Source organism: Eleginops maclovinus, chromosome 20 (assembly GCF_036324505.1).
Source record: "Eleginops maclovinus isolate JMC-PN-2008 ecotype Puerto Natales chromosome 20, JC_Emac_rtc_rv5, whole genome shotgun sequence".
In the NCBI taxonomy this organism is placed as follows: Eukaryota; Metazoa; Chordata; class Actinopteri; order Perciformes; family Eleginopidae; genus Eleginops; species Eleginops maclovinus.
In genome coordinates this window covers 7355645-7380247 of record NC_086368.1, presented here as the reverse complement: position 1 = coordinate 7380247, position 24603 = coordinate 7355645, and the positions used below count along the sequence as shown (strand labels likewise).

General features: G+C 40.4%; 1 protein-coding gene across 4 annotated transcripts; it reads right to left on the bottom strand.

Annotated features, from left to right (window-relative positions):
• Window positions 1-436: 436 nt before the first annotated feature.
• On the bottom strand, window positions 437-24488 carry cpne1 (copine I). 4 transcript variants are annotated; one of them, XM_063910105.1, is made up of 16 exons: window positions 24331-24458; window positions 9232-9360; window positions 8655-8834; window positions 7700-7774; window positions 7515-7586; window positions 6699-6782; window positions 6250-6339; window positions 6065-6163; window positions 5889-5975; window positions 5442-5501; window positions 4823-4956; window positions 4636-4690; window positions 4426-4480; window positions 3726-3859; window positions 3403-3639; window positions 437-2557 (listed from the first exon to the last, which is right to left on the bottom strand). In XM_063910105.1, the coding sequence occupies exons 2-16, from the start codon at window positions 9358-9360 to the stop codon at window positions 2435-2437; spliced, it is 1614 nt and encodes a 537-aa protein (XP_063766175.1). In that variant the 5' UTR covers window positions 24331-24458; the 3' UTR covers window positions 437-2434. The 4 variants fall into 4 exon arrangements, with proteins under 4 accessions (XP_063766175.1, XP_063766176.1, XP_063766174.1 ...); XM_063910106.1 differs by lacking the exon at window positions 24331-24458 and adding an exon at window positions 14747-14887; XM_063910104.1 differs by lacking the exon at window positions 24331-24458 and adding an exon at window positions 11868-12023.
• Window positions 24489-24603: the final 115 nt, after the last annotated feature.

Below are 24603 nucleotides of genomic sequence, written 5' to 3'. Positions count from 1 at the left end.
AGAAGAAGCTAAAGGTCTCGAAGTGAAATCCAATTAAAGCCTATATTAGTTAACCCTTGTGTTACAGTAAAGTCTGACTTAATATAACATTGTATTTTAAGTACCTGCTTCATTCCTGTGACTGACTATCAACATTAAATTAGATTGTTTTGAGCACTAATGTCTTCTGATTATAAATGCTTTTTTAACTGGCACTTAATCACCTGAAAGAAAACACGATAACACCACCAAACACTTACAAAATATGAAGTAAATATCATTTTAAAAACATTTTCACTGAAAAAAGTACTAAAGAAAAAGTTTCCTTAAAGTCTTTTCCCCCCTGTTCCAAAGTCATATACACAGGAGAGAAATCACTTTAGAAATGAGAAGGATCAAATGGATCACAATCATCCTTTTTTTCCTCACTTTCGTCTTTAAAAACACAGTACATACATTTGTTCTTTTCCCAAAGTTGTTTTTATTATTGTTTGCTACCAGGCAGCGCTCAGAGGAACTGGTTACACTGGTTTAATCATACTGGTTGGTTAAAGCAGACAGTTGAATAAGTGGGGAGCTGGTGGTCACATGATGGTGTGGGTCAACACGGACCAAACAAAAAGAGAAACATTTAACAGATTTTTCAAAAAGTATAAAAAGTGTTGGTTCAGAGTGAGCTGTGCAGCAAAGCATGTTTTAACATGATCAGATAAGGCAGGCTTGTTATTCTCTCTGATTTCTAACATGATTGGTTTCACTTTATTTCATTAACAGTTGGGTAAGTTTCTACCATTAGAAGCCTCTTTCGCCACTTATCACCATTATGTGAAAACAAAGATTCCCTTCAAATGGAAACAGACATTAAACAAATTATTGGCAATGTAGAAGAATAGAGAGACGTCATGGCAGACAGGGACACACTTCAAGTTACAGAATCCGCTGCAGGTTGGCAAAGGACATTAAACACAAACTCTGACATCCTGGTCCACTCAATTAGATATTTCCTGGAGTGCAATTCAAGTTCTTTTTTCCTACTGTTTCAATTGTTGGAAATGTTAAGAGTGCAAAATATTTTCTTAAGAAAACTCCACTCAAAAGTTTAGTTTCTCAAACTTTCTGTAATCTCTTTTTCTCATACACTTTTGGAATCTCAATGCCTCTGAAATGTATAATAAAACAAAAGAGCAATTTAATCTTTGGTTCAACTGGTCAACTGTTGACACTGCATATCTGTTTGTGGATGTGGCAATAAAATAAATCAACGTTATACCCAATTGTTTAACACATACATATTACTTTGTTTATGATATGACAATCTGGACATTCCCAGACACCAGATGTTATTCTCCTGAAATCTGGATGACTAGAGTCAGTCTCTAGAAAACATATTAACAAATCACACTTTATATTTTCTACTGTCCGGGAAAATCATTGTAATATTTTGTCGACTCTGAAAAACGTTCAGAAGTAAAACAAATGGAAGCAGAAGATCCTCTAAACTTAAACAGCTATTTCACCTCAACCCTTCTGAACATTTGTCGTTATTCTGGGAAAATTGGGACAAATTTGATCCAAAAATAAAAAACCGGCAGACACTGATGGCACCTCAGAGGCAGAGAAGAACTTTAGTCATTAACTGTGGTTTCCTGCAGTAAACATGAGTTTTGACACAATTTGACAATAGGAGTGTGCATGTTTTTAGAAGCAAATCTTTGGTTAATAAGCAGAGCAGATGTTCAGTCAGACTCTCAGTGTGATGCTCAGGTACAACACAAAGGAAGAGTCTGGTCCTAATGCCATGGTAGCATAAATGGTGCTGGAAGAAGCAACCAAAGCATTGGAGGAAACTTCCCGTTAGAGAAAAATGAAACCCTACGTGTGAAAAAGTGGTTTACACTTTTTTTTTTAAGATGGCGGCGCTGAGAGTCGTGACAGAACAGTCTGGAAACAACAAGCTGAAGCATTAAAAGCTACAGTAAGGCATTAGTAAGGTTTTATATTAAGGCTGTATTAGTAAAGCTATGATAAAGAATATAATATCATTCATGATAACATTTTCCAACATTGAGTGCAAGAGCAAAGTGCTAATACCTGATTAATAAAGCTAATCAGAGCCACACACACACACACAGCTGGTCATCATGGACTTTTTCTGTGTGTGTGGCTAAGTGATTGTTAAAAACATGTTAGTGACCATGTGATTTGCATAGACAGTGTGCAAGCAGCAGAGGGAACTACATAACCATTGCAGCTAGTGAAAAGTACAAAAACAAATATTTTTTAACTGGGGAGCAACTCCTGTGGCAAGCTGATTGGCTGACAGCTGAATGCTTCGTTTTGATTGGCTGACCCTAAAGAGTGGTGTGACCCTGGAATGCAATGATGGGGGCCTTCAGCTTTAAAAGATGGGTTTGGGGAGTGCAGGGGTGGTGTTTAGGCTTTGTGGGTGCCAGGTTTAGGATTTGGGGGCCGCAGCTTTGGCTGGTTTAGGGGGCTCGAATCCTCTCATTTTGAAATAAGAAACCAGCTGGTTAGGAACCTCAGCGAGGACCGACTGAGCCAGAGACGCCTGTGGAGCCTGCAGAGAGACAGAGAGACAGTGAGATTTAAGTGACTGACTGTAGACATCAGAGGGAATGCTAATAAGTCTGTGTTAAATCTGAAACAGCTGCAAAGGTTCTTCCTGTTCCTGTTGGAGTTCACTAATGTGCTTCCAGTGGTTCAGTTGAGTTCATCTAATTGTCCCACTAGGGGAGATTCAGTGCGAAAGGTTTTTTTGGTGCAAAAATGTATCTGAAGCTCATAGGAGACCTCAGCAACACGTCCAACTCAAACTCCAGTCTGCACAGTGACCACAGAGAGCGACAGGAGAACCCCACTTTTAAAAATGTTTAAAGAATGTTATCATTACAACATCTTATTAAGGAAATTGTAACAAAAGACAACATTTACTTAAATTTACGAGGAAAAGAACAAAAGCTATACATTTGCCAGAACACATGCCAGGAAAAAAGTGTTTTTGATATGTATATCATATTTGAAAGACACGAGCAAGTTCACTTCAAGGAAATTTGAAGTGAACTTTGCAATGTTTGAAACACTGGAAACTTTTTATTTTTGTTCAAATCAAAAATAACACTTTCTGTATCACGATTGCATTGGAGGACCTCATCAAATTGTACCCTGCATTGACATTTAGCAACAGGTAATACAGAAATTGCCAGTTTAATGTCGAATGTCATCATCTGACTTATTTTTGTACCTGTCTTGGGCCCGTTCACAGAGAGCCAGAAAATCATTATTTTCCTTTGCTACAGCAAGACTGGAGTACCCTCCGCCCCTGAGCAGGGTGTCACGTTTTTAGCCGCAAAGAACTTGAAGTGTCTTCTTAATTTGTACCCAGTTGGAGGCAGGGAAACTTACATCTTTGAACTTTCTGAACGGGACGAACTGGACGATGTCTCTGGCAACGGCCTCCCCCACCGTGGACCTCAGCACGCCGTCGTCTCCGTCCAGCAGCTCCATGGCCTTAAAGTCAGCCGGCCCCACACCCACGATGATGACGGACAGCGGCAGACTCGACGCCCGCACGATGGCGTCCTTGGTCTGATCGAAGTCAGTGATCTCCCCATCAGTGAGGATGAGGAGGACGAAGTATTGCTGCAGAGAGAGACACAGACAGAGATGAGTGTGTGTGTGTTTTTGGTTGTGTTATGGTGTGCATTTGTGTGTGTTTGTGTCCTCACAGAGGCGTTGTTGCTCTGCGCTGCTTGGGAGGCGATGGAGGCGACGTGGTTGATGATGGGGGAGAAGTTTGTGGGGCCAGAGAGTCTCAGCTGAGGCATGACCATCCTGTAGGCCTCGACGATCCCCTGAACACCTGAGAGGGACAGAGGAGAAATATTTCATGTTCATGTGGAGCAGCTGAGAGAATCCAGGTAAATACAGAAACGGTAAAAACAGGCTATTGAGCTCGACTTTATTACAGGGAATTCAAATCTTGTTTTTCTCTGTAGTTCTTGACAAACTCTGCAGTCCCAAAAAATATAACAACCAGGGATTTTGGGCATATGTTTTTCAACTGCCATACTGAGTTGCTAAAAGCATTATGGTATACATTTTCAGATGTACTTATTTCACAAAGAAAGAGCAAACATCATTTTCCTCCTGAATGTCTACATTTATTTTGTCTCCTTTCAAAGACCATTAGGTTGGGCAGTGTTTAGATACAATGCTAACAACAAATAAAAGTAGGAAATAGTAGTTCCATCTCGACTAGTGACAACCGAGAAATTATTCTTTAGCATTACAACAGCTCTAATAATGTAATACTGTCATATACAACCTTCGTCTCAGGTGCCATTTTATTTCAACTTCATAACTTTTAATCAGAAATAAAGAGATTTTTAAAGATTTTGAATACAGGACGTTACGGTGTGTGAATACCTTGGCAGTAGGGGTTGGTGGGGTTGAAGTTGAGGGCAAACTCATGATTTGCAGTCTGAAAGATCAACAACGCAACAGATCAATAAACAAAAACAATCTACAGCTCTGATTGGCTGCTAGCAAAACCTGATGCTGTTATTACATTCATTTTTGTATTTATTTGATAAAAACTGGTTTAATCTGCTGTGTTGTGATTGGCTATTTACTGACCTTGTAGTCGGGAGGCAGTTTGGCTCCAAAACCGAACGCTGGGAAGAGTTTATCACTGAAACAGGAAAACAGAACATAAACAATGGCATATCTTCCCCTCTCTACCAGCATTCTGAGTTTTTGTTTCAGAATGTGCATATTTTTGATCGTGTCATTGTTTTCTCCAGGTGTGTGAGTGTGATCTTACGTGTCGTAGTCCTGCACCACGTGACCCACGGACCACAGAGCCGACAGGTACTGGTTCAGCCCGTCTGGACTCATGTAGTGGAGAGAGTTGGGCGAGCGAGGGTCACCGTTAGAGCCGGTGAAGTCGATCCCAACCTGTAGTATTCACATGTTCACTCATTTTTCAAACACATCGGTATAGAACAGATTGATGAAGGGGTTATGACTAATAACTGAAACATCTGTATGCATCTCAGTTCACTAAGGGCCTAAAAGCAATCCTCTCATTGGCTAAAAAAACACAACATTTACTATGTTTGATTTTATATATACAGCTCCAGAAATTATTAAGAGACCACTCCAAAACTTTCTTAAATCTTTATCTCTACATGTATGGCAGCCACTCCAGTGTCAGTTGAATTCCAACACAGAGAAATGTTGTCAGTAGTTTATAAAATACAATAACAAAAGAAATCATTTAACTCAAAGACATACCTATAAATAATAAAACAAGAGTAAATTATAATGCGGAAGAGGTCTTAATTTTTTCCGGGGCTGTATATTAATGATGTGGACTTAAATGTAATAGCTTGATTTACAAAATAAAAGCATTTCAAATGTATTTATTGGTGATAACATACGGTGAAGTTGATCTGGCAGCCGCCCATCACATAGTCCAGGAAGGTGTACTGAGTTAACATCTGCAAAAACAGAGTGAACATTAAAGAATCAATCGAGTACCGTAGTTTATATATGTTTGTTACGGCACATTATATCACTGTAGACAAAGGCATCTACAACTTCTGGGTAAAATGCATCTGAAACAAGATGTGGAATTGAATCAAGTACATTTATAAGGGCTGTAGTTGAGGGTGACTTTGCAGTACATGTACAATTACATCTACAATTCTACTATGCTACATTAAACATACTAAATATTACAAACATTTAACTTTGAGTCCGTGGCAGGAATATGACATGCTTCAGTTACAAATCAGATTCAGGCAGTGGACACCAGTATGTTTTAACTAGCATCAAAGGTAAGAGGAAAAATACATATTTAGTTTTGAGGGGAACTGTTTCTTTACCTTGCAGTTCTTCAAAATCACGACTCCAGAGTTCTTGTAGCTCTTCTTCTTCTTCTGTTTTTCGGGGTGGATGCAGTCAAACGACACCTGGAGGACAACACATGAGACATGTTAAATCCCTCTCTGTCGCAAAAATACACCAATATAAAATGTTTTCACATCATCTGTGAGCTCACCGGGGAACCACCTGCAGCTTTCTGCAGCTCGGAGACTTTAGTGGTGAAAGAACCAATCAGATCATGAGTGCCGTCGCTGTCGTAGTCAGAGCAGTCCACCTGCAGAGGGGGGAGAAGTTTTCATGTTAGCTGTTGAAGATTTGATTGGTATATTATGGCTGAAGCTGGATTCTAAATGGTCGAACCTTCAGGGGTCTTTCCAGGTCGCTGCCGCAGAACGTCTGCAGGGCAACGGAGAACTTCTTCCAGGAAGGACTCAGATTGTTCTTCACCACCTACAAACAAGGACACAACTGAGCATATTTAGCTGTGTGTGTGTGTGTGTGTGTGTGTGTGTGTGTGTGTGTGTGTGTGTGTGTGTGTGTGTGTGTGTGTGTGTGTGTGTGTGTGTGTGTGTGTGTTATTGGAGATCACGTAGTTTTTTAGACATTGAAAGCAAGGACCTTTTGAATGACATGTGGTTTCAGAACTTATTGATTTATATACAACATTATTTATGTATAACTAAATAAGCAACACGAGTAGGAAGTACATGTTTGTGTGTGTGTGTGTGTGTGTGTGTGTGTGTGTGTGTGTGTGTGTGTGTGTGTGTGTGTGTGTGTGTGTGTGTGTGTGTGTGTGTGTGTGTGTGTACCTCTGTTCTGTGGACCAGCTGCCACTTTCCATCGTCTCCTTTTTTGAAAAACTCCAAGAATGGATCAGACTTCCCAAATGTATCCTGAACAGAGAAGAAAAAATGAATCTAGTGGGTCAACATTTACTAAATTCTACAATTGACAGCCTCGTTTCTCCAGAAAACTGAGTTGTTAAAGGATGAACCCTGTTATCGTTAATCGGGTTAGGGGGTAATAGAAATATTATTAAGGAGATTGCACATTTTGTTGGCCAATTATATGAATGGGTAACAAGGTTTCTCAACTGCAATTTATAACTATACATGTGCATGACAAAAACTGGCAGGGAAAGTTATGGTATGGTCACATTAGTGTTCCTACAAAGGAAACTAACAAACAACAAACTGTCTGAGCAACATAACAGTAACGTGTTTGGTACTGAAATGTTTTCTTAGTCTTGGAATAGGCTTGAAAATGAGATCCCTTTTTTTTTACCTGAATATTTGTAATTTACCATGATTGTAACATCCAAGTGTATGGATAAAAACAATGAAACACGCCCATTCCCATCACTGAGCATTTGACTATTTTAAAATTCATAAACTTTGAGTGATATGTATTTGTCTTTTCCTGATTAAAAAATCCTTAAGTTTTAAAGGTTTTAGTGAATTACTGAGAACTAGGGAAGGCCTTCACACAAAATGTAGTGATGGATATATAAAGAGCTAGTCCAACATAATACTGATAAAGCGGAGGTATAGAGAAGGAGATAAGGAAGATGATGAAAACAAGAAGGAGAACAAAGAAGAAGTGGGAGGATGAGGAGCAGGGTTTACCTTCTTGTCCAGGTTTTTTGCCTCAAACTCCAACTCAATGGCTCTGTTGTCCTTTATCTCCTCTGCTGTGATCTTCACACACACAAAAATAATTTTGATTATCAGACAATAGTCTACAGGATGTCACAGATTAAAAAAACGTATTTAAAAGTGAAATAATGTGAACTCCAACACAGAGCACTTACAGTGATGCTTCCTTTGCCTGCAGGTTTGCCTTTCTTCAACTGCAGAGGTCTGGTCAGAGTCTTACTGGCAACTATCTGAAACACACAGAGGAGTAGAGTCGTGTATTAGTACTGGAGTTACAACACAATATAAAGGCACTGTGGATAAATGCACTAAATGAATGCAGTTTCGAAAAATTCACAGACAGTGTTGTGAGGACAGAGTGTGTCCAGCAGAGGTTGCTGTGGACCTGAGAACATTTTGTTATTGACTCAACGGCTGGCTGCTGTGTTGATGTTATGCTAAAACAAACATTATTTAAACTAATCTGCAAATGTCAATTTATTTGACATTTGAAATGTATGTATTAGGATAAACCCCATCTCGTTTTCAAGGGGGTCCTGACAAAAGCAACATCATACACACTGAACTATAGTGGTTAGTATGTAGGTTGTATAGGCCTTTTATATATAGCTTTTTTTTACTCTTCATTGACATTTTACAGAACGATAGTCTCATCTACTAGAGAACATATTGTGCTAAAGTAGCAATTAGCAACAACTAGTTGTTAATCAAACATAACAATGCAATCTGTTAAGAACTGTGGTTGAAACATGGATTATATGACAGAGGTTGAGAAGGTGTCACTTATTTACTTGTTTCAGGTGTGAAAACAAGTAAAACTGAAAAAGTCAAAAGGTTTAAGTAGAGACTGAATAAAAAATCAGTGGGATGTTTGTCAGATTTAATTAAATGTATTGAGCCTAATCCAATAAATAGTTGGTCTGATGGTTCTGACTTGAACATTGCTTCCTAACCAGCAACAAAAGTATATTATGAAAGTTAATCAGCAAACCAGCATCAGCACAGTCTGAAGAGCTGACTCGCTGGGATGAGTTTACCCATCTTTTTCCACTTTGTCAAGGGAAAAGAAGTGTTTCTACTGAGTCTGGTGGTAGATGTCTGGGTGTGTACCTGTCCCAGGGTCAGCTCCACCCCTCCCAGATAGTCATCGTCTCCGAGGTCAGAGCTGGAGTTGTCGATATCGTACACCCCCAGCTTCAGATTCTGCACATTTTCAAAGTGATAATCCAGTTTGAGGCGCTGACTGAAGGCCGGACTGGACGTGTTCTTCATGCGCTCGGTGCGAGCCAGCTGGACAGGAGACAGACAGAGTAAGAGTTTCATTTATAAAAAGGAAATAAAGACACATGTATCCTGAAGTGTTATCTTTAAAGCGTTGTCCCACATGCCTTAAGAATGTTCTCCTGAGTCATCACTTACATATGTTTACAGCACATGCATCTGTTTTATTATACCCACATATTTATATATTATTACAGTATACATTGTTTTAATCTGCTGTACAGTATTCAATTTTACATCGACATGATTTACTTATTCTTGTTATGAAGCACTATGTCACTCTTTTATTGCACTATTTTATGTCTTCAGTTTATTGTGTGTTGCATTGTCGGAGGAGCCTGTGACTAAGCTGTAGCTGTTGTTGTTGTAGCAGATGACAACAAAACCTTTAAATCTTGACTCTTACCTCGGTCCATTTGTCCCCTCCTGTGCTCTGCAGCAGCACACACAAAGGGTCAGACTTTGATCCGACATCTTTATCCAGCAGGTCAGTGCAGGAGACACACAGCTCCACTTTAGTGACACAGTCCGTCATCTGAGGGGGACAGAGAGGGACCATCAGATCAGACTCAATGCAACAGAAAACTAAATCAGATTTTAGACATCTGACTGGTCGTCGAATAGGACTTGTCAAGCAAAAATCACATAAATTGCACCACTTTCTTGTTAGAGATTTTCCGCTTTGAGTAGTTGTTTCTCTTTTTGTTAAGCATGTGTCAGTAAGTTGAACATTTTTGGCAATTGCAAAAGGGAATTGCACTAAGCTCTACACACAACCAATAAAAACATATAAACAAGAACAGCTACAGACTTTCACTGTAGTCACAGAGATAAGAAAGTGATAAACAGTGAGGAATTAGACAGTATCCTTTTATTTGAGTCATAAAGTCTTCTGCTTACCGGTTCCTTTCTTATCCTTATCTCTTAACTTACATAAACCCAACTGTCTCATATCTTTTAAACATGCAAAGGAGGCAGCCAGTCCTCCAGCAAACACTGAATTAAAGGACTAAACCACAGCTACAGCCTCGGAGAATCTTCATCAACAACTATTATATTCGAGGCGGGCGGAGAAACTCTAAAGACGAACAAGTTGACCAGAATGTGTCACAGCAGGAAGTGATGAAATACTGAGTTATAGGGTTACTTTTACTTTTTACTCTGAAAGTATATTTTGCTTATAACACTTAGGTATCAAAGCAACCGTTTGTCTTGTACTTGTAAAGTGTCTGTACAGTGTTATAAGTTCTGGTATTTATACTTTTACTTTATTTTGAATATTTATCCGCTACAGATGATGTATTAACAACAATGTAGTTTAATTCAGAGGTGGGACAAGTACTCAGATCTTGTACTTAAGTAAAAGAACCAGATTGTAAGAATACTCTGTTACAGTAAAAGTCCTGCATTAAAAATGTTATTTGAGCAAAAGTATGGGCATCAAAATATACTTAAAAGTACCAAAACTAAAAATGTAACCATTGTTTGATTGGTCCATTTCAGAATAATATCTCTGATATGTTTTATAATTATTGATCATTAAAGTGTTCTCAAAGCTGGTAACGGGGCAGCCACTTTTAATGGCTTTGTATACTGCAGGGTAGCTTGTGAATTTACTCCAAGTAGAACTAAAGTCTGAATTAACAGTTGATTATATTTCTCATCATTAATCCAAATCTGCAAAGTAACTAAAGGTATTAAACAAATGTAGTGGAGTAAAAGTACAAAGTAGCATTAAATGGAAATACCTAAGTAAAGTACAAGTATCTCAAAATGGTACAGTACTTGAGTAAACGTACTTAGTTAATTCCCACCTTTGGTTTAAGTTTAATGTTTGTAAATGTTTTTGTTTTTTTTGGGGGGGGGGGGGGTTTACAGCACAGCATCAAGACTTTAATTTGGAGGAAGGTAATTCCCTTCCTTGATTGCTTTAGAACACCTACTTCTGCAAAAGGAGCACCTGAAATAGGTTTCATATCTGTTGGATCCAAGTTTCATTTCTGCCTGGTTTTGTTCTGTTTCTAATTTACAATGTCCAGGTTTTCGCTAAGTTTGTGGTACTACTTTAGGTAGTTTACACTTCTGCTCCACTACATATAAGAGAAAAATAGTGCACTTTTAACTCCAATATAATTATTTAGTAGTTACTATTTGAATTAAGACTGGTTTATAAAATATTATGCATTATGCCAGACTAAACCATCTAACAGTATATGATGCAGACCAATTTAGAGTCCATTCAACAAACTACAAATTAGACTCGTAATCACCTAGTTAAGGGGGTGGGCTGTCCGGGGAGGGGGTGGTTGCCGCCTGACTGGTTTTTCCAATTCGTGACACGGCTTTTTAAAATTATTATTTTCCTAAATGCATTCTGCAGAGAAGGAAGGCTGGCGTTGGTCACGGTTTGGAATGAGAAAAAACAGAGTAACACGGCGAATATCGCTTTTTTTTTTTTGGAAGACATTAGTTAAGGCGGCAGGTGTGCGTTGCTTGCAAAGTGCTGCGGGAAACCCTGGTATAAGTGCTTCTATTTAAGTACATGCCTGGAATACTTCTACCTCTACCTGATCATATACACACCCATCCATGAAGTCAACTGAACACAGATAGTTTAAATGACACACCTCAACCCAAACTACTACAAGTTTACCTTAATGTTGAGTCAACAAATATTAAAGCTCTAAGGAGACTTATAATAATTGTAACTTTCTTCTTTATATATTCAATGAACTGAGCGAGTAGGACCCTAAAGGCAACATCTGCACATGAAGGCAACACCCACATGAGACTGAATGGAGGTTAGCTGAGGCAGTAAAAATAGTCCCCATCCAAAGCAAAACAGTAAACACACCAGTCATCGCGCTCTCTCTTACACACACAACAGTGTCAACATAAACTTTGTAACCTTATCAGAGCCGATATATTTTATCATCTTCAGACCACAAGAACAAACACCAGGGAGGAGAAAAAACTAGTCACACAGTCCAGAACAGGAAACGACAGCTTTTGAATAATAAACAAACCTAGGGGAGCACTTACCTTTACCTGGTCACTCCGTTGGACCCCTTTTAAAGATTGACTACAGCTAAAGTCTGTATTTTAACTATATCTGAAGCAAAAATAAGCAGTTTGTTACCGTTCAGCAAGTTTGCAAAAAGGGAGCGGCACACAGACATGCCACGGTCTGATTGGCCAAGCCACCTTACATCTACGTTATGATTGGACCAACAGCTTCACATCTGTGTCCTGATTGGACAAGTTGAATGTCAGTCACGCCTTCTTTATTTAGACGTTTTCCTGCTACCAGTAGTAACAACAGAGGTTTCCGAACCAACTCCTTCAAAGTAAAAGCGGCAACACAACAAATCCTTTCATATCAGTTCCTACCAACAGCATTTTGTGCAAAATCCAGCCACACAAGTAGTATAAACAATATCTTTTTAATGTCACTTGTCTTGGACTTAGGAGAAGCGTTAAAAGAAACCAGAAAGGCAGCTTAGGTTGTAATTAGGCAGCTTCTAGCAGGTTTTTTGTTCCTTTTGAAAATAGATGAACAAAATGCGGAAAATATTGGTAATTTGCAGTCTACCAGCCATGTATAGCAATATGACGTCGCCCTATTTCATGAGCTTCCAAATCAAGTTGCCATAAAGCAAAACAGAAGAGGACAAAACTCCACCAACACTTGCCTATACAACATAAACCTTATTAATTTTATTGTCCATTGTTGTAAGTAGAGTTTTTTGGACATGTGACTTTTGTTCAATAAACAACCTTGTAAAGCTCTGGCGGAATAAGTAAGTGCATCAGATACATTTAAAGGGAATGCTTATTTGGATGGGAGCAATTTAAATATGCAATTTCTTTAACTGATTATATACCACGTTATCAAATATTTGTGGTGATTTCCATCACATATTCAAACATTTCATATGTTTGAATATGGCTGTGGTGCAGGGGGACTAATGTGTTAATTTTTGGATCTGGGGAGCACAGGTTCAATCCCCACCGCAGTCAGCATGTCATTGCGTCCTTGGGCAAGACACTTCACCCCAAATTGCACCTGTGATTATCCACAGTATTGAGCGCATGTAAGTCGCTGTCGCCAGACACGTGACATGTAATGTAATTTCAACAAAATCTTCAAGAATAAACTTCAAAACTCACAGTAAAAAATACTGTGTGTTCCAAATCCCACACTACAATATTAATATGTCATTAAAAGATTTACTATGTCAAATCAGTATGCCAACAATACCAGAGTGTCATATCACCTGGAAATGTGTTTGCAGAATTGACTGAACCACAATCCTTCGAGAAGCAGATGTAAGAGGGTCAAAGTTGAAATTGTAATATTACATCATGAATCAGTATGTCCAAATTCAGTCCCAAAATGCATACTTTGTAAGTGCAGGTGCATTGTGTACTAAAAGTAATTTAAAAAAAGGTGTGCAATTTGGAAAAGTAAATGTGCTTTTATGTTGAAGGCCAGACACTCAAACCGGAAGTACTGTTAAAGCTTAAAGCACTCAGCTGTACTGAGATAATCAGACAGAACACAGGAAAGTCTCAGAAGTATAATGGAGATCAGAAAACACAGCAGAACAAACTCAACCCAGCATGGTCCATCCTCCTCATAGAAACAACACAGTTTAATGTTGGTCATCCTTTGCAGTAAAGACACAGTGAAGTCAGAAAGGGTAGCATCGCGTCACATCACTAATGAGAGACAGGACAGAAAAGACCAAACACAGAAAACACAGTTCTCAGAAAACAAAAAGGCATAATCTCAATAACCATATGTCCTGTTAATGGCAAACACACAAGAACACACACACTCCTGCCACAGCAGTCTTTGACTTCATCCTCTATTGCCCACCTCCCTTGAAAATAACTCATAATCATACAGCTTTAATGAAGAACTGGAACAAGCTTACACAATGTGATACTGTCAAATGGACTTGGGAGGAAATAAAGGGATAACTGGATTCTACTCCTACTACTACTACTAGATTAACCATATTACAATAATTCATGCAAAGCTATGTCACTTCAATAATCCTCAAAAAGCAAGTTTTTAGTGGCAGTTTAAAAAGCTTGGTTAGAGCAATAAAGCCATTAAAAACAGGTTTATGGATACATCGCTTTTTAGAATTTGCTGGTAAATAAACAGAAGAGCTTGACCCTATATGTCAACATCTACACTATACAGATCACCTTACACTATTCAAACACTACCCTACACATGAACTCTTCATCTAGTCTATATAGATCTATAGTAGTGGATCTACATAGACTAGTGATAATCAGATTAATGCCATTTATTTTAAATATTGTAAAAAGCCTGAACATTAGGCACTTTATTTATTTATACTATTTTATCAAGCCAACACTGGGAAAATCGATGTTAACTTTATAATGTGGCCTTAGTAAACAAGGTCTCTCAAGGACAAAGAGATGCTGCTCTCTGCTGAATGCATTTAGTGCCTATTTATTGTTCATTCATAAGTTAGTAAATTACTGACTAAGATTTGTTTGATGATATCCATTTATTCAGTTTATATATTTAAAAACAAATAAGTGCACTGCAGAGTGGAGATCTCCTGAAGCAAACAATGACAATGCACAGCAGTCTTTATGATTAACAATTGTGTTCCTGTTACATTTTTTATAGAAATGCAAAAAAAACAGAAAAGATTAAGCAAGTTATTCGGCACTTATATAAGCCATTGACTGGCATGCTCACTTAAAATTGGCATCCGCCGCTGAGAAACCTTGATGGACCATTACTCTACAGGCCACCATTCATCAACTATAAGCCACCACAACCTTCTACAGGTCTCTACAGTTTGGTATTTATAGTGTTATTGGTCAATCTTCATCTTTTAAAATGGAGCATTTTTGTATCCGTCACTCACCTGAATGTCTTTCTTCTGTCTTTCTATTGATCAGTCAGAGGAAGGGGGGGCACCTCAGCAGGTGAATGCTTGATATCTCATTGTCAGTACATCCGTCACCTACCCACACACACTGTTCAGAATCACATCCTTTGCAGGAACTAAATCTGTCATCAGGATCTTTTCTTTCATTCCAATGCATTTCTCCACTCACCAAGTGCTCAACACAGAAATCACCTTTACCAACAACTATTTTGTCTAGAGATTGTTTCACTTGACTTTATTAAAGCCTGTTTATCCATTTCTTTCTCAAACACACACACTTGCATGCACAGCCGGATGAAAATTGTCATCATTGTACTAGTGTTAGGAGGTTAACCACTTCCTGAAGACTCAACTAAAACTACTTCTACTGATGCTTCCTGCTTTTTAGGTCGAGTACTATTACATTCGTTTGAGACTGTATGTGTGAACTAAACAGAAATAAATCTATCATAAAGTACCTATTTACGGAAAAATTACAATTAGTATATTATTTGGTCACAGACCGGGTTTAACAACAGCAGAGCTATAACTAAACAGAAGTATGTGAGAAAGTTTAGTAAGTTTCACATTTGTCTGCATCATCCCTCAGATGAGCTACTCGAGCGCCCCATGGTTTTAAACTGGAATTGATCATCTTGGGATAATGTATCCTCACCTTATTTTTCTTATGACAAGGAAGTACACACCATTTCACACCATTGGTACCACCCATAATGGGTCATCTCCAGTTACAGAGCATCTTTGGAGCTACTTTCAGAATGACAAAACCAGTGCGTACGTGAGACTCCAAAAGTTATGTGACAGAATTGATAGAATTCTGTTAGTGAAAAAAAAAAAACCTGTTTACCAACGTTATCCAACGTTTCACAGCAGGGTCTATTACATAAGACCAAGTACATAGTGTGCCAAACATGCTCTTATGCAGATAGCCGGTAAAGAAAACCTATGGAATTTTTGATGGCCAGCCATGTAGCAGCACACTGGGATTATGTCAAGATGGTTAGAACACAACTGTGGAACTAAGAGTTGTGACTCACGATTCAGCTAGAGCCACTGAAGCTCTGTCAATGCACTGCAGTATAATGTGAGGGGCGAGGTGATGATAAGGTTAGCGTAATAACTGCAAAATTAAGTATGCTGAAGTGTAGTCTTTACGTTTAACGTTTTCTTACATGTATTATGTGTTCAGAAACAAATCTCTGATTTTAATTTAACCCAACTTTAATATGACCTCATCTGGTTGAAGTGGGCACTTTCTTGAGAAAATTAAATAATTTATCTGCCATTCATCACTCCTGGAGTCGCCTAAATGTCAAATGACATTAGCCGTTATGTCACCACAACACGAGTGGCTGCAGGACCATCTTAAGGGGGATTTGCGAGGAAATGCATAAGGGGCTCACAAAGAAACTTCTACAATGAACGCAAGGAGTTAAATAGCGTATTAGCAACCCAACAGCTCTCAGCTATATCATGCATGCCAAGAGTTATTTTAAGTACCTTATATTTCATTGAAGATGTTGAAGAGAAGATCATCTGTATTCCAATCAAAACCTAACCAGACTTCCAAAGTTTTACAACATGAAGAAATAATCAAATTAACTCAAATGAACCCATTATTCAGAAAGTATCCATCATCAGACAGTGAAGAGCAGACAGTCGGAGAGCTGATCGCAGGTGGGCATCAGGGACGTACTTTTATTAGCCAAAGCAAAGGAGACTTCACATCATGTATGGTTATACGATCATACAAGTTTGTTCACACTGACAATAGAGAAACAAAAACAAGCTTCAAGGTGGAAACATCCAACACATTATCAAACATGTACAACAAAAAACTACCAAACTAAAAAAATCGCTACAGACTTTATCTGAGTGCAGTCCAAACACCGATGAGCAAGTGCTGCAGAAAAGGAGGGAGGGGGCATTGTTCAAAGACAGCAACATCAGAAAAAAGCTATGGGGGGATAAAGATTCAGCGATCAAGTCAGGATTATTTACAAAATAAAAGTATGTCCATCGCGCATCCTCCACATAGCAACAGAGCAGTGTTGCAACATTTTATCATAGCAACGACACTTAAGGTCTGTATAATTCTTACCATAGCAACAGAGCATAGACATTTCATGATGGCATCGTAGCTTTTAATCAGTTTAAACACAGCAATAGAGAATGGGAGACAGAGAACCAACACTTCACCTTGGTGTAAACGCCGTATCATCTACAGCATGTTTTATCATGGCACCAGAGCATGTGAAGATTTTAACATAGCAATAGAGCATGTTAAGATATTACCATGGAAACATATTTTACCACAGCAACAGAGCATAAAAATGCTTTCATCGTTGCAACACACTGTGGTTTTCCATCATCAATTTTCCGAAAGCAACAGAGCATGATTAGTATTAGCATAGCAACAGAGCATGTACATTTGAAACCACAGCAGCACGGCATGTTTAAGCGCATACAGCAACAATGTTTGTCAAACTCAATCATAATTACCATAACAACAATTCAGGTGTTGAGTAAGTCAACCTTGGACATGATGTGAAAAAAGGCAAAAAGCACAACAAAATATTTTCAAACATACACATAACCATTTTTCATCATAATCAGTTTGTGCTAGCAGAGTCAGTGAAGGGGCGGCAGAAAAGAACCAAGTCTCGATCAGAGTCAGGGTAGGCTTACCTACCATTATCTATACACAACTGGAGGGGCTTCAGTAACGACTGACAATCATTGGCAGGACAAGGTCTTAACTGGGCTATTGGTTTAATACCAGAATCTGGTATGGTATATGTTGCCTTCATTACACCTGGGTGTTAGGGTTACGGTTCAGGTAGGTGTCACATGTTTTTTAAAGTCTGCTTTGGGTGGGGCTTTAACCAAGGCTTATCTTCACTTTGCGTGCTCCGATAGGTCGGTCATTGAGGTCCATGACAGCGGCAGAGGCCTCTTCGTGGCTTTGAAAGGCCACCATGGCCTCGCCAGTTGGCAGACCTTTCTCACTGAACTGCAGGCAGACTGAGCCTTGTAGCACCTGGTAGCCATAAAAGAAGTCCATGATCTCGTCTACGGTAACAGTGAATGGCATATTCTGAAGCTTTACAATTGTCGGGCCAGGGGCACCTCGTTGGCCGTTGGGATTGCTAGATCCTCCAGGGGCCGGCTGGTTACGGTGACCATCAGCTCCTGGAGTGAACACCTGCGGCCCACCAGTAGCCCCACCCCCTGGACGTCCTTGATTGTTGTTAGTTCCTCCCCCTCTATTCTGACCACCTCCACCTGCTTTTCTGTTGACATTGTCAAAGGGCACCAACCCTCTTAGTCCGTCTTGGCTGAAAGGAGCTCCTCCTGCAGCTCCTGGTCGAAAGCCTGGTGGCTCCATGATCGGAGCTCCAGGAAGACCAGCAATTAATGGAGGAGCCACCCCCATATTTACATCTCCTAACCCTGCTGCAAGGGGTGGTAGAGGAGGAGGCCCTGCCAGCCCGTTCCCTGGGGCTGAGAATGGACTAACAAAGGGGGTATTGTTTAGGTTCCCCATGGTGTTTCTGAGAAAGTTAAACTCCTCCCCGCTAATTCCTGCAAATGGATTGATCTGGGGTTGCTGGGGAGAGGGTTGGGACAGCTGGTGCTGGTTCTGATTTTGGTTCTGCTGGTTCTGGTTGCGTTGTCCCCTCTTATTCTGGGGAGGGGGGTTCCTTTCAATTTCTTTCATCTGCTCAAAGGTTACCAGGTGGACAAATGCATCGCGACCATTGAGTTTTTGGCGGTGCAGTCTTTCACCTTTGCGGGCGTCTTCCTCTGTGCGCAGCTGGAAGATGGCTTGACCTAAACCGTTGCCATGGCTGTCTGTCAATACCTTAAGGGTGTCCTCGTACAGCCCTACACCCTCCAGGAAGGCACGGACATCCTTTTTGGAGACATTGTAAGGGATGTTGGTGATGTGAGCACAGTTCCTGGGAACTTTTGAACCGTCCTGGCTCTTGCCATCGCCCTGTGATGCTTCACGTTTGCGAATGCTGTCTATCTTTTCAAGCATTCCCTTACGGCTGATTGGGTGGACCTGGATAAAGCGAGTGCCCATGTACTGCATATGAGCACCTAGAGCAGTCTTGTAGTCTTGTTCGGCTTTGAACTCAAGGAAGCCTTCTCCTGTGGCTCGTCCATTAGGTCCGTAGGCAATGTAGACACTGTCCTCCAGGATGGACAGATTATTAAAGAACTCCTTTATCTGTTTCTTGTCGGCCTCATAGGGAAGGCCTTTCAGGTAGACACAGAACTCCTGCCGATGTGGCGATCTTGACCTTCCTCGCTGATCTCTACCTCCTGCACCAGCATTACCACGCCGTTGATGCTGGTCCTGTGACTCGTTGCTGTTCATTGATTTATTGCTAAGGTGAGGAACATGGCCCATCATGCTGTCATTGAGACTGGCCCATTGCCGCTCAGAACCTGGGCTTATCTCAATAAACCGTTGGCCCATCATGCCACCTCCTCGTTTGACAGCTTCAAAGCTTTCCTGGGGTGAGAAGAACTTGACCATAGCCCTGCCTGTTGGCCGGCCCTGCCCATCCCTCAGCAGGCGAACCCCATCCACCCCCAGACCCCGGAAAAATTCCCTAACCTCCATCTCTGAGCAAGTGAATGGGAGATTCTGCAGTTGGATAAACAACTCATCGGGATGGGCCACTCCAGCTCCAGCTGCTGCAGCAGCAGCAGCCTTCATGTGCGCCTGGAGGCCCAGAGAGGCTAGAGGGGAGAGAGGGTTGAACAGCATGGGGTTTGGGGCACCAAGAGGGAGGCCGGAGCCCATTCCTCCTGGGGGAGGGAGTGAGGGGTTGAAGGGAGGCATCGAGGACATGTGGGAGAGATGGGACATAGGAGGCACTGGAGGTCCTTGGGACAGGGGGGACATAGTGGGCATAGGTGGAAGGGAAGACACTGGAGGAGGAACTGGCATTGTGGGCAGCGTGGGCATGGGGGGCATGGAAGGCATGCTGGGAAGTGGAGGGATGGGTGGGGGGCATGCATTGAGTGATGCCAGAGCTGTGGTGATGGTTGGGGCAGAGCTGTAGCTGTTAGGGAAGCTGGGTACAGCACTAACAACTGACTTGTTGCTCGGCGGCTCATGAGATGAGCTTGCTGCTGTCACTGAAGCTGGGTTGTTACTGAAACCTTGGTTTCCATGGCTACTGCTTCTCCCCCCTGTCCCTTGTTGTACTGTAGGTATGGGGGTTGTGCCTGCTTGTCGGTTAGCATGTCCTGCAGTTGGTGCAGTAGTTTCCCCAGCACCAGCCCCAGCCTCAAATCGGCGGCGGCTGAGTTCAATCATGTTCTGCATCTCTGTCTTGCTGCTAAGCAACAGAGACACTTTTGAGCCTTTAATAGCCCCACCAGTACGCATCATGCCCAGCCGAGCGTCCTCATCAGTTGCAAAGACAATGAAGGCTTCACCATGCTCACCCCCCACAATGTGAACTCCCCCGTCAGGGATGGTTAGGCCCGAGAAGAAGTGTCGGATGTCCATGGTGCCAGCCACTATGGGCAGACCTTGTAGCCTGATGACTACCGCCATACTGACTGCTAAACAACAGCCCTACAACCTGGGGAGAAAGCAACACTACTGTCAGATGAAGAGCAGAAAAGGGGAGACCAGTGGTTTCCAGATGTTTCCTCAGGAAACTCAGCTAAGACTTCGTAGGCCAAAAAAGTCTAATCCAACACTTGTTACGTTCCAGTTTCTTCAAATAACTTTTTTAATAACTCAAGATCATTTTATAACTATATATGCACCCATTTTTGGGTCCTGACATTTGGAAACCAGTGGTATTTGGAAAGGGTTTGGGGGATGGGGTGAAACATATGCAGAAATGTACATTCTTCCTCCATCAACAGCTTTTTAAAAGTTTAATAAACGTGTTTCGGAGCATTGAAAATTAAGAGATCAGGCTACAGTTAGTCTTCAGGCATCAGCATTTTTGTTAAACACACTAAGAAATCTTCAGAATGAACATTGAATCAGTTCTCATTTTAAAAGTTACCCTCACTGTTGTCTACCATCCAGTACAAAAATGTTGTTTGTACTGTAATATTTTGTGTTGTCAACCTTCATGTATCTCATGCAACTTGCAGCTAACCAATGCAAAGAAGGCTGTGTGTATATTTTCACTGTTAAAACAGACACTTAAATAAGATGAGCAGGTCAGATTAAACATTGTTGTTCAAAACATCTTGAAGGAAAAGACAGACAATACGTTTTTGGTTGGCAGGTTGTGAAATGAATATCTAAATATCAGAATAAAGAGAGAATTGAGAAATCACTGTGTGGCGTATAGCATCAGCCTTACTTCTAAAAGGTTTTACCTTACCTCAACACAAAAAAAACCTAGAAAGTTCAACAACCAACCTATTTTTAAAACTAGCAGAAGGATAACAAATCTTAGATCAATGAAGCCTCTCTCAGCCCAAGACACAGCTGTTCAAAACCAAACTCCACCATTACCTAAGCTGGCAGTGTACACCAAATGTCATCTTACATACTCAAGAAATAAACAGGAGATTAAACATGCTGAGCTGCAGTCAGCGAGCTATACCCTGCAAGAACAACCGTTAAATACAAGTCTGTGGGTCAGAATGATCCTTCTACGGCCTTCATTCTCAAGCAACACCAAATTAGCAAGCAGCACTTGGCAACTTGTTGTAGTACACCTCAAAAGAGCAACATATCAACCAGCAAATCTGCAAAACTTTGTTAATGAAATATCATGTTAACACAGGCAGCAAACTCATCAACCAGAGCAATAAGAGCCACCAACATCTTTACAAAAGCGATGTCAGACAGTCAGGAACAAAGCGTTAACCAGAGCAACAGTAGCATCGTGTCAACCAAAGCAACATTAGCATTATATCAACCACAGCAACATTAGCATTATGTTCAAAAGAGCAACATCAGCACCTGATTGACAGCACAGCACTAAAGACAGCAGCTGGTCAGAATAGAAAGCAAACAGAAGTTAGGTGAAGAGCAACACTGACAAAAACATGTTGTCCAACTGAGTAACAACAGGTGGAGCAATGCTTGCTGCTTCCACAATCCTCGGACACATGTTCAGCTTTCAGAAACAATCCTGATCCAGGGCCATTCTGGATGGACGACTTGCTAAATTTCAGACACGATTAATATTATTAAAGTTCCTAGTAAAAATAGTTAAAATTACATTTTTATAAAAATCCTGAACGGTTGTGGGGGCTGCCAACTGCAGCCAGAGCTTTAAACAAGATGACATACATTGACACCATCAATGATTTCAGAAGTCTACCCCAAAAAGACAATTCACACCAACACCAACATAGGATTATCAGTTCTTCTGATGCCTGCCTCTTTTCAAATTTCAACCTGGACTTTCAGTCCTCAGGAAATTCTACCCCCTGGGTAATAACTGCAAACAGTCTGTTTGAAACATCAATGGCAGCAAGAGAATTACACAGTAGGAGAGGAAACAGCAACAGCTAATAATGTCAGAAACAACCAGAGAGAGAGGTAAAAAGTTTGAACTAAGGCTGCAGTTCACACTCACATGAATCAAGAAAAACAATGGAGCTTAGTAGACAGAAAGTAACTTCCTTCAAACAGCCAGAAAACCAGAGAGACATTTCCAATAAAGCAAATAAAATGCAGTATTACAGAGATAAGCACTGCCTTGATTTGTCAGCTGAAAGCTGGAATGTAACACTGTCCATGTGTTGTTGCCCACCTTAAAACACAGCAAATAGTATAACATCCATGGATGACACAACTCAAACACAAAAGATTAAATCTATTTCAGATCAAGAGGGAACAGCCATACATCAGCCAAGTCCAAGCCAAGATCAAATATAAAACAGACAGGACATAGAAAGAGGGTCAATTGTGTTGCAGAGCACACAGGAACACACTATGCATTAATTTATTTCCGAAGTGACAATTAAAATCCCTGGTTTACTTGTAAAGAACTCGACTGACCTGCAGGAGACGTGAAACGGAAACAACTGAAGTAACTATAGCACCTTTCAGACAATCATTTCTTTACATAAATCTTACAGAGACATTATATTTCAGTCTCAAGTTTGAATGTACACAAAAGTTGGACCCGTAACATATCTCTAAAAATTTATAAAATCAACTAATTTAAAAAAAGCCGGTGTTAAATGATTAAAAGTACATTCTCAATTAGGTTAAAAAAAATAATTTAGAAAACAGCAATAATTAAACAATCAATCTCAAAACATAATTATAGTAGAGGTCCATTAGTGAATCGCATACATTTCTCTACCAATTTGTGTGGCATTTGACGACCAGAAAGAGTTGAGGGCCATCCAAACCAAGATCGATAAATATCAATATATTGTTTTTAAAATGTTTAAATAATACAAAATTAACATTTGAGTGAAAGACGTAATGCCGATTCAGATGTAACTTAGAAGTATAGGTGATGCAGTTTGGACAAGTAACGTTGCAATCGATTCAGTCATGATGTAGAGACAATCAGTAAGCATACTTAATCATCATTCAGTAAGCAGTATGCAATACATATTGATTTAGTGTGTCGTATGCAGGTAGTAATTGATATGTCAAAGGGTCTGTTAGTATTGTAGCAAATAGCAACACATTCTGACTGTCTCGATAACAACGTCACTCATCTTGAACCAGCTCATATCAAAAGTTTAAGCAGAGGCAAAGTCCCGCCCCCTCCAGAAGACCATCATAGGATCCTGATTCGGAAAAAATATGCATGCGACCACAGACAATAAAATACTTATTTTGACCAAGTGAACAAGATATAACATATTTAACAAGCTTAAGGACCTAATCATTTATGAACGGGATTGTTAAGTCTTCGTACTGGTAAGTTGATTAGCTCAAAGTATAGGCTGATTTACTAACGTCTCGTTCCTAATGTTTGTCAACAAAAGCATTATTTGGACAATGACGTGTTCTTTAATGTCTGGCTCACTTCCTGGGGGCTTGACTAGCTAGCCTGTAAGCTACATATATTAAGTTAAATAATATTCAATTAAATTTACCAACATCATGTAAGAAAAGCATGGCACAATTCAAACAGGATCAAAAGTGATTCGTCTCTCAAAGTTGACCACAGTGCATATTTTTTACGAAGTGAGGTTCAATGATGGACACCGGAGGGCGGGACTTCATGACCATGTGGGTGTGGCCTGTAATCTGCAGTAAAACACGACTAAAATCTGACCTGAGACACTACAGCTCAAACTCACACGCCTGCTTTTTAAACCAACCTGCCAAAACATTAATACGTCATTAAATACCCGACAAGATAACTTGATAGCGAGATCCCAACAATCATATCTCATTGGCTAACTCCCAGCAGAAATACTGAATGAAGCTACTTTAGCTTAGCTAAGCTAACACATCGTTAGCTACCTAGCTTGTTGTGAAATCTGCTTTGTGTATGTGTGTGTTAGACCGGAGCATCGAGCAGCTTTTAGCGGCTCGGCTCCTGGTGTGAGTGCAGAGCGGACTGCCGCTGCGTGATTCTTACCGAGAAATTTGTCAACAAACACACTGAGGTTTAACTCATGAACCGGGCTGTTTTCTTCTCTCCTCTCCCTGCTCCGTAGGCTGCTGCATGAAATGTCGGCGCAAACACCGCGATACCAGACGTGATGTTAACGCGAGACTATGGCCAGTATAGACGTCCAAGCAACATCGCCTCCAGCAGGCTGAAGAGGGCTAGTGACACTTAATTGAGTAAAATGTATAATAAGCGATGCATCCCCTGATTTGTAGTTTATCCTAATAAACAATACAAATG